Source organism: Phaseolus vulgaris, chromosome 9 (genome assembly GCF_000499845.2).
Source record: "Phaseolus vulgaris cultivar G19833 chromosome 9, P. vulgaris v2.0, whole genome shotgun sequence".
NCBI lineage: Eukaryota > Viridiplantae > Streptophyta > Magnoliopsida > Fabales > Fabaceae > Phaseolus > Phaseolus vulgaris.
The window spans coordinates 24,819,990-24,830,576 of record NC_023751.2 but is presented as its reverse complement, the minus strand read 5'-3'; the positions used below and the strand labels follow the sequence as shown (position 1 = coordinate 24,830,576).

At 33.2% G+C, this 10,587-nt stretch overlaps 2 protein-coding genes across 7 annotated transcripts; one reads left to right on the top strand and one right to left on the bottom strand.

The window, feature by feature from the left end:
• Nucleotides 1-575: 575 nt before the first annotated feature.
• Nucleotides 576-3,881, top strand: LOC137820102 (SNF1-related protein kinase regulatory subunit gamma-1-like). Its single transcript, XM_068623917.1, has 6 exons — nucleotides 576-1,124; nucleotides 1,629-1,801; nucleotides 2,158-2,328; nucleotides 2,427-2,702; nucleotides 3,139-3,302; nucleotides 3,409-3,881. The coding sequence occupies exons 1-6, from the start codon at nucleotides 959-961 to the stop codon at nucleotides 3,704-3,706; spliced, it is 1,248 nt and encodes a 415-aa protein (XP_068480018.1). The 5' UTR covers nucleotides 576-958; the 3' UTR covers nucleotides 3,707-3,881.
• A 281-nt stretch (nucleotides 3,882-4,162) lies between these two features.
• Nucleotides 4,163-9,829, bottom strand: LOC137820103 (uncharacterized). Of its 6 annotated transcripts, none has more exons than XM_068623919.1 (6): nucleotides 9,543-9,805; nucleotides 9,105-9,284; nucleotides 8,927-9,016; nucleotides 8,594-8,713; nucleotides 8,429-8,499; nucleotides 4,163-4,468 (listed from the first exon to the last, which is right to left on the bottom strand). In XM_068623919.1, the coding sequence occupies exons 1-5, from the start codon at nucleotides 9,714-9,716 to the stop codon at nucleotides 8,476-8,478; spliced, it is 588 nt and encodes a 195-aa protein (XP_068480020.1). In that variant the 5' UTR covers nucleotides 9,717-9,805; the 3' UTR covers nucleotides 4,163-4,468; nucleotides 8,429-8,475. The 6 variants fall into 6 exon arrangements, with proteins under 6 accessions (XP_068480020.1, XP_068480022.1, XP_068480024.1 ...); XM_068623921.1 differs by having other exon boundaries at nucleotides 9,105-9,275; nucleotides 9,543-9,799; XM_068623923.1 differs by having other exon boundaries at nucleotides 4,201-4,468; nucleotides 9,105-9,275; nucleotides 9,500-9,791.
• Between the last annotated feature and the right edge of the window lie 758 nt (nucleotides 9,830-10,587).

Genomic DNA, 10,587 nt, shown 5'->3' with positions numbered 1-10,587 from the left:
TTCTTATCCTACTAAAATAGATTAAAATGTGTGTAAAATATGTTTGGACAAGTTTCTTACTAAGAATTTCAAGCAAAAAGAAAAAAAAAGGAATGAGTTATTTTAAGTCAAAATTAGTTTATATATAAATTAATTGTAATTTTTTTTTAATTTTTTAAATTGTGCATAAATTAACTTTATTGTTACTTTTCTCTCACAAATACTCTAAGTAAATAAAATATTGTGAATAATGTTTTAAAACATAAGGAAAAGGGTAAGTTAAATAATAAATAACATCACAAAAATATGGTATATGAATAATATGACTCTTTTTTATTAAGAAAAAAATAAATTAATATTTATTTAACAATTATGTTTCATCCTACAAGCCAATAAATATTAATATTTTAATTATTTATAAAAAATTATAATTTTATTAATTTTTTAAAAAAATAATTTTTTACGTTTTGAATTTTCATTAAAGGGTTTTTTTTCTTTATTTTATTTTATTTTTTTCTGTTTGCAAAATACTAGAACTCAAAAAAATAACAGTAGCTAAAAAGAAAATCAACCATTCCTAGAAAATGAAGTAATGTGAGAAAGCTCCTATGGCGCATGATAGCACCGCACACCATTATTAGCATAAGAGTGGTATGTGGGATGAGGAAAATATAATACAGAGTTTGGATAAGCTCTGTGATTTGTCGCTAGACAACGTAGGACAAGACAATGAGACATTACGTGTACAACAAACACTTCATCGCACAATATCTACTCTCATCGTGTTCCTCCACGTTTTCCCATTTTCCCAAGTCAACGAACTGAGTTCCAAGTTTTCAAATCAAGCGGTGGTGATCTTTGGTGTATAGGAAGTAGCTTGTGAAGTGTTGGATTCTGTGTTCTTCTGTTCAGCTATTTATGGGGATGTGTAAAGATTAGTTTTTTAGCATTGGTGTTAGAGGAAGAAAGAGTGAGAGTTATGGTGACAATGGAAGAGAGTCCACGGAGTCCAGAGGCGAAGGTGGGGTTGAGAGTGGAGGATCTATGGGACGTTCAGGAGCCTCAGCTGAGTCCTGATGAGAAGCTCAATGCTTGCTTTGAGAGCATCCCTGTCTCTGCCTTCCCTCTACCTCCTTCAAATCAAGGTACTCATTCCACTCACATCAGTTCAGTTATCAATTTTCACCAACTTTTTAGAATAGGGTGACTGGGATTTTGCCTGATTAACTTTTTTGAAGTAATTGTGACCACATCAATTGTATTTGTGTGCAGTTTTTTATACAGTACTCGCAGTTATAATTTTTAAAACCTTAATTCTTAGGGATGAAAAAAAAAAGATTTTGATTATACCCACATGAAAATTAATCTCTAGTATTTGATGCCAAACTATACAAATGTTTTGAACTGCTGAACACCAGTGTTTGGATCAACTGACATTAAGAGAAAGATTGTAATTCTGCATGGCCAGAGCAGGAATGGCTTCCGTAGTGAGGGATATCTATGATATTTTGGAATGATTTTGGGCTGCTGATGTGATGTTTCATGTCGTAGTATTTCTTGGTGTCTGATATAGTATGCCCTGTTATATCTCTCTTTCAGTTTCAGCCACAAAATGTAACTATTTTTTGTTCATAACTTTGTGTCTTTAGAAATTGAGATAAAATCAGATACCACTCTAGCAGAAGCAGTGAAAATGCTTGCACAACACAACATTCTCAGTGCACCTGTGGTGGATGTAGATGCACCTGAAGATGCTAGTTGGATCGACAGATATATAGGAATAGTCGAGTTTGCTGGAATTGTTGTATGGATTCTGCATCAGGTTGGTATGTCAATTTGATTAATTAGTTATCTACTTTGATGTCAACCTTCTGCTTCTCCCCTCTCCAACAGAAAAAAGTTGTCATATGAAAAGTGACGTGTATATAACATATTTGTGGATTTAATTTAGTAAAGCTCAGAAGTGAGAAATTTGGTAGAGGAAGCAAGAACATGCTAAAAGGACTGTTTAATTGAGTCTGTGGGGTGATGTGAATTTTGTTTCTCGGTTCTGGGTAGAAGGCTGATGTGATAGTTTCTTCGATGCTAAATGTTCAATTCGATCATGTACTATTTTTAAAATGATGTGTTTCCTTGTTGATATCGAAGTGATTTTTGACAATTCGATATTGTTGACAGTCTGAACCCACATCTCCTAGGAGTCCATCCAGTGGATCTGCTATTGCGGCTGCTGTGGATGGAATAACTTCTGCTTTTGAACATGAAGCCTTAGGCCTTGAATCTGCCATGACAACTTCAGGAAATTTTTTTGAGGATCTGACTTCTTCTCAACTTTATAAGAATACAAAGGTTGTGTGTTGGCCTCATCAATGCAAACTAGTAATAAGCGATTTTGTTTTAATTGGTTATAATTAATTTATATCAGTAGCTAATTGTTTAGCAAACAGGTTCGTGACATTTCAGGGTCATTCCGCTGGGCCCCCTTTCTCGCTTTGGAGAGATCAAACTCATTTTTGACCATGCTTTTGCTGCTTTCCAAGTACAAGATGAAGAGTGTTCCTGTTGTAGACTTAGGTGCTGGTCGAATTCAAAACATTATTACACAGTCTTCTGTAATTCACATGTTGGCAGAATGTGCTGGTCTTCAGTGGTTTGAGAGTTGGGGAACCAAGAAGCTATCTCAAGTTGGTCTTCCCATCGTGGCACCAAATCATATTATAAAGGTGGGTAACTTTCTTATGTTTTAATTTCTGCATCGTGGTGGAAAATTATGAATGTCAGCTTAACCAATAAACAAGCTCTCCATGTTGGTATGCGTCTCCTACAACATCACTCTATGATTGCACAAGTGCACCATTCATCTACTTTGTTATAATATATGGTATACATCAAGCTTCTTAATGCATTGAAATGTGTCAAGGTTGACCATGGATTCCCATAATTCTGAATCAAAACCTTATAATTAGTGGAACTATGCTTGTTTGTATAACTTTTTCATAAACATTTTTTACAAGAGAAGAAAATAACAAGATAAAATAAATTGAGATTTTTTGCAGTAGAAGTAGAAGTTCTTTTCGTTTAACTTCAACAAAAGCTGAAGTGGAAATGCTGTTTTATATTTATCAACTTTGTAATAGACAGGTTTAATTTTTTTTTCAGGTTTATGAAGATGAACCAGTGCTTCAAGCATTTAAACTGATGAGGAAAAAGAGGATTGGGGGGTTGCCTGTGATGGAAAGGGGTGGCAGCAGGGCAATTGGTAACATAAGCCTGCAAGATGTTCAATTCCTCCTAACTGCTCCAGAAATCTACCATGACTATAGGTTTGTCATCACATTTGATCTGATAGACAGGAACTTCTTTATTCCCATCTTTCTTTCGCTGTTCTATATCCGTTACATGCTAATTTATAAGTTCTCACTATGACAGATCTATTACAGCAAAAGACTTCCTGACAGCCGTTAGAAGCTACTTAGAGAAGCATGAAGGGACCTTTACAATGTCAAGTGAACTGATTACATGCAATAAGGATTGCACAATCAAAGAACTGATTCAACTGCTTGACCATGAGAAGATTCATAGGGTCTACGTTGTTGACAATGATGGGAATCTGGAAGGACTGATCACGCTGAGAGATATCATCTCAAGGCTAGTGCATGAGCCCCGTGGCTATTTTGGTGATTTCTTTGATGGGGTTCTCCCGATGCCTCCAAACAGCAGGGTTTGACATGCATCAAGGAAGAATGACTTCTAATGCATCAGTAACAAATTGATCTGTTTCCCATCAAAACTGACGACAAGACCTTTGTAACAGCAACACTTTGAAAGTTTCTTGCTCTTTTGAGTTAGGTGAAACTGTGAAATTGTGTAAATTCTGACGTAATAATCGGGAGTTTTGGTCACATTTTTTTCTTCTAAACAAGTTGGTCGTTTTGTTTATCGAAGCAGCAATTACTGATGCCCAAGAAAACCAACAATCAGTAGCCTATCACAAGTCTTCTTGAGTGTTTGTTTGGAACAGCCTAAAGTGAAAGTAAAAACCGACCAACTAGTTACAAAGTCAGGAGAATTCATACTAGAGAGTTTGTTTTGAACATTTGTAACTTACGTTCGAAGTTTCAAACCAGTAACCCTGCCGATTGGGATAACCTGTTTTGGCAGCTGCAAAGTAATTCATAAAGGGTATGCAAAGATCTTGTTCTTGAGAATGCAAAGGGAAAATGAGAAAAAAACTGACTCGCAAGAAGTTATTATGTACGAGGCTGTCACATCCACAACCAAAGGAGTTTCTTATTTGGAAAAGGAAACTGCTCAATCCATTAAACTAAAAATTTAACTAATTGCATTGCAATTTTCTGATCCAAAGAGCGTGACTGTTAACCATTTTTCTTTCTTAGATAAGGAATACTAAACTATGTAAATGATCTCGTCAGTTGAGGTTCTAACCCGAATTTTGATTACATCTGCTGGGTCTGTCATCTATGTCATCCTGTATACCAGAAAAAAGAAAAAACCTAAATCAAATCAAACAGAAATAATCACAATCAGCTTTAAATTTCAACCACAGTATTTGACTGGCATTACATTGTGCTTAAGGCTATCAAATATACAAAAGTGACAAATAAGAGAGCTGTGAACCCAAAATCGTTAAATGGGTGGCACAGTGGTTTAGGTATCCATATGGTACAGAGGGTGGTAGCAGTCTTATCACCAAAAGCAGAGAGACTGTTTCCAATATCAAAGCACAGCTCAGGTCACAAGACAGTAAACCTTCCCATTGCCCCAAGGCTCAGCCTATTGAGAATCTAAATTACATTAAAATTATGTATTCAAAACTCATAAGTTTCCAGTTGAGCTCCTCCATGGAATCAATTTAAACCTCTGAAAGAAGAAAAGGAGACAAAGATTTCAGCGTAACTCAAATTATGCAAAAGCATAGGTACTCCTAAAACCATTTTATCAGATACCTACAAAAATTTACATTAAAAAAATTGGGTACTTCATTTGAAACTAAAAGAATAGTGTTCATAGTGTTGCAATTCCTAGGCTTCGATAAACTGTATTGAAACTCTTTCACAATCATTATTGTCTGCAAGATGAGAGAGCAACTAAAACAAATATCCATATATTAATATTAAAATAAAATATAACTAGATATTATAATTTAAATAATGAATTATTTTGCTTTCTTTGCTGTTAAAATCTGTTCCAACCTCAAATCCATTGAGATCCCTACATCCAAGGTATTATCCACAAGGGAGGAAGGTGTAAATAAACTGACATTGGTCTCGAATCCTATATATGTGGGACTATATTAGACTTACCGGAACAAAATCTATTAATTTATTAATATGTTGTAACTACATATAGCCCTCTCTAAACCATATATTTAATTCAATAAATTATTTTAGGTATTAGAGCATTGTGAAGCTTATTTGATTGAATGATGAATAACATAAGTATCTAAATAGGTTTAATTCTAAAAGAGCTAAAGATTTAACTTTTATATGTACAAATCATCGTATCTTGTAAACAAAAGTTAAAGTTATGAGAAATTGGTGGAGATGAATGAAATCCACTTGAAAGGGCTCAGACTCTTGAAGTTTGCTAGTCTTTCTCTTGATGAACCAGATGTGAAAGAATTCTTTTCAAAGATCATAGAGAAAGAAATGATGAGATTAAAACTCTTAAAGTATGTCACAGTCATGTTTCAGGCAAAGTATTTTTTGTTAAAATTTATATATTCTAGTTTTTTATTATGAGATATATTCTGGTTATGTTGATTTTGTTACATTGCAAATTATGTTATGTTTTTACCATTTATAAAATTTAACCATATTTATAATTAATTATATTCTATGTATATATATATATATATATATATATATGTTTGAAAATGCTGAATTTCGTACACATGCAGTAGTACTTTATTCCATGCAACATAAAATATAAAATTGTGCTGAAAACGAATTCAAAATTTCAATTTTTAGTAATCACTTTACAAACTGTACTGTGCCTAAAAGGAATAACCAAGATTTTAATGGTCAATTTTAAATGATTTTCTCACCTCCTCCCAATTCTAGCTATGTATACACAGACTTTTGAAGAAAGCTTTATTATAAAACGTAAGTTAGTAGAGCGCTAATTGGTCTCAATTGTAGGTAAACACCATCAACATAGCAAGAATATGTCATCAATTTTCTTAGTTAACACTCCTAATATAGTCCCCATTCCTGAAAAAATAAAACTCATTTTATCAATCTGAAAGATCCCTATACTGCAAGATCGATAGCACCTTTATTTGCTTAAGAGGTGGTGAACTTCCTGGAATTTCAAGATCTATTCTGCCGACTTTGGGAGGAATTTTAGTACAACACCAATTTTCATGTAACCACAGGTGCTAATCCATTTCAGGAGGTCCATGGAAGAAAGCCTCCATTCCATTCAGTGGCTTGTGTGTTAAAGGAAGAAGGTGAGGCACTAAAACAGCACAAACATCACTTATCCAAGACTTAAGAACAGATGAAAAAGTATTTCAATGAGAAGTATTAGGAATAAAATTTTCCATTGGAGAGTGAGTTTTCCTCAACCTGGGGCTGCATAGTGTTGTAGAAACAGAGTATTGCAAAAAAGACTGCAACTGACTGATATCTTGTACACTTATCTTGATGAAAATTATCCAACAAGTTTTTAGAAGCTATCCGTGCTCCTCATGCAATACATTGGGATAAGGCCATTAGGACTGAAATTGATTCAATTAAGAAAAAAAATACTTAGACTTTAATAGATTTGCCTAAAGGAGAACAACTCATTGGTTAAGTGGATCTTTAAGAAAAAGTACCATCTTTATAGATCCATAGAAAAATATAAGGCAAGATTAGTAGTGAAAGGTTTTACTCAAAAGCCAAATATAGATTACTTTGATATTTTTGCCCTAGTTACTATGATTTCTTCTATTAGACTGTTGTTAGCTCTAGCATCTATCCATAAGTTAGTTATTCCCCAAATAAATGTTAAGACAACTTTTTTGAATGGTGAACTAGAGGAGGAAATTTATATGACTCAACCTGAAGGATGTGTAGTTCCGGATCTAGAGAAAAAATTATGCAAACTTTGTGATGGTTTGAAACAAACACCAAAACAATGGCATGAGAAACTTGACAATATTTTACTTTGTGATGGTTTTCTAATAACGATGCTAATAAATATGTGTACACTAAGTCAAAAAATGGTGAATGTGTCATTATATGTTTATATGGGGATGACATGCTGATTTTTGGTACTTGCGATGATATAGTTTCTAAAGCAAATTTTATCTTGGATCTAAGTTTGAAATGAAAGACATAGGTGAAACTAATGTGATTCTAGGATTAGAGTCATAAGGAAGGGAGATACTATATCACTATCCCAAGAACAATATTCTGAGAAACTTCTTAGGAAGTTTGGCTATTATGACTTTAAATCAGTAGGCACCCCTTATGATGCTAATTCTAAATTAAAGAAAAACAAAGGAGAATCTATTTCTCAGTCTCAATATGCCTAGATAATTGGGAGCTTACTGCATTTAATAAGCTTTTCTAGACCAGACATTGCTTATGCAGTATGTAGATTGAGTAGGTACACTCAATGTCCTAATCAGGATCATTGGGATGCACTTGCAAGACTCACGAAATACTTAAAGAGGTACAAATACAATGGATTATGTCATTGAATATAATTGATTTTCCGTTGTGCTAGAAGGGTATATTGATGGTAACTGGATCTCTGATTCAAATGAGACAAAATTCACTAATGGTTGTGTTTATTACACTTATGGGTAGTGCAGTTACATGGGCATCAGCCGAATCAACAATGGAATTAGAGTTTGTTGCTCTTGAAATGGCTAAAAGTGAAGCTGGATAGTTGAAAAACTTCTTAACAAAAATTGTTAGGAATGAAACCAACCACACTTGTATCAATGCATTGTGAAATTGTGAGAGGGGAGAGTTGTGTTCCTATGTAGTTATACTCTCTTATGTAGGAAAAAGCAATTTTGTCAGATGTGAAAGGGGAGAAGTAATCTCTGCAGGAGGAGCCTTTGTATCTAAAACAGTGTATTGTTGAATTCAATAAAATTCACCTTTTAAATTCAGAATCATTGTGTTCATGCTTTTTCCATCTAGTAAAATAAGACTATTGATACTAGACCAATTAACTTAACCATAATTAGCTCAAGTGTCCTATTCTAAGCAAGAAGCAAAATCAAAATCCTCTCATTCTCTTATAAATGCAGAAAGAGCATTTTATCGTGAAGAAAATGCAATTTGACTAAAGTTTACTGATGATGACCATGCTCAAGTTCAATTCTCAAACACAGGTACTTCAGCATGTTAAATTTCTCCAACTTTTTTCATTAAGAAGCATACTCGGTAAATCTAAAAGCAAAATGCAACAATTTAGTCAAACATACCATTCCTTGTAAAACAACTTCTAAGAATCTCCTTTGGTTTACAGGTGCTAATGCCCATTTACTGCCTCATCCTGACAACATATAACGAGCTCATTAGGAAACAACAGACAATATAAGTATAAAATTCAATCTGGATAAAAGAACTAACTTCAGTATTATGTTTACCATGGTAGAAAACTGGTCTCTAATACAGTGCATGGCTTTCAGCATCATATCCATAGAATCTGTAGCCAACTGGAACTTCACATCTTGCACTCCCGAGTGAAATGGAGTATCATTTTGAAGCTGAAAAGGAAACAGTTAAAACAATAAAATCACGTAAAACAACATTTGATTAGTTTATATACAATACATATGCATATCTACTCCATAATACAGCCAGAACACTTAATTGATACGCACATCTGTTACTTCTCATTTGTCTTTAAAGTCAAGTGCAGCATAAAATTGAAGGAAGGAAAGTCCCTCCTCTACTCAAGTTCAAGAGGTGGCATTTACCTTCAAATCAATAACCGCTGCAGGGTCTGCTGATCCTTTCTCCAGATTTGCCATATTCCATGTCATCGCCTTTAATCTAGGCACAATATTCTTCAAAACAGTACAATTTAAATGTTTAATATCAGATTAAAGCACCCAATTGAGCTCACATTCACAAATTAGACAGTAAAAAACTTACCTGATCTTTCATCACATCTTCTTGCCACTCTCGCTGAAACTTCTGCAACAAAAGTGTCAACAGCTTTTGCAATTCAGGCAGAACTTCACCGGGAAACAGCATGGGAATATCCTCCTTGGAAGTATTCTCATAAACACACCTCCGGATTAACATTCGGAGGCAAACCAGAAGCTGCAGATACTGTTAAAATTATATTCTATACCATAATAAGGATTTCTACAGAAGAACTTCTATAGAAAAAAAAAATTGTCTTTTTCAATAACTTTAAACTATATCATACAAAATAAAAATAAAAAGTCTAAAAAATAAAATAAAAATCTAAAAATTAGCTTATAGATAAACTCTTTTTATTTTTCATTTTTAGTTTCTCCAAACATAACCAAGATCATTACTACCGCTAAGCATCCATAAACATATTCCCTATGGAAGAGAGAGTACTGGGTCGAGATCAGATTCATTGTGTAGTTGAAGCATGTCTTGGATGATGCATCGATCAGAAGTGGCAAGACCACTCTTTCGAGTTCTCCAAAGGGCTTGAAGAATGTATTCTATAGATTCTTTGGAATTTGCCCTCATCAGCACCGGCAAATGGCCCCATATCGTTTGCTCCATCAACCACCACTGTATCACAAAATATGATATACAAAGTTTAGCATCTCCAAGATTTATGAACCCTATGCCAAACTGCTACTCTATTTCTCAATGCAATTTAAGAAGAAAATGTATATATAATTACTTTTAATATTTACATTTTTTATAATATAATTAAAAAAATATGAAAGATATATATTAACAATTTCTTTATGTATTCTTATACATATAGATATTTTATTCTACAATTTCCAAACATTAAAATATAAATATTATATATATAAATATAATTTCACAAATCTAACTAAATTATATTATAATAAAAAAATAATATATAAAATATTCAATAATTTTTATTTTTTATGGTTCAAATATTGAAATATTATAATAACAAAATACCTAATACCTAAAATCAATTCTTAATAATAACTAAACAAATCAATTTTTTGACAATTTTGAAATAATTTTATGACAATTTTGAAAATTTTATAGGAATTTTTTAGCACAAATTTTTCGAAAGTATCATTGCTATAAAAAAATAAAATGAATACTTTTTAGCCAAAATTATTATCTGTAACTTGTAAAAATACATCGGAACTAATGGTAAAATTATTTTTATTAGAAACTATTCTATAAAATACAAACTATATATATTAAATATTAAATATTAAATTTATATTAGTTTTTTTTCTGTTCCTGTTAGGGAGATGGAACCTAGAAAACTATTGAAGTCTTCGTCTTTCTCCTTCGGTCGAGCAACTTGCTAGGGTTCACTGGGATCCTTCTCGTCTTCGTGCTTCTCCTTCGGCTCTCGGTCCTGGGTGAACACCGAATGGGGTACCAGCAGAAGACGCTTCGACGCTCAAGTCAGTAAAGCGGGTAATCAGCATTC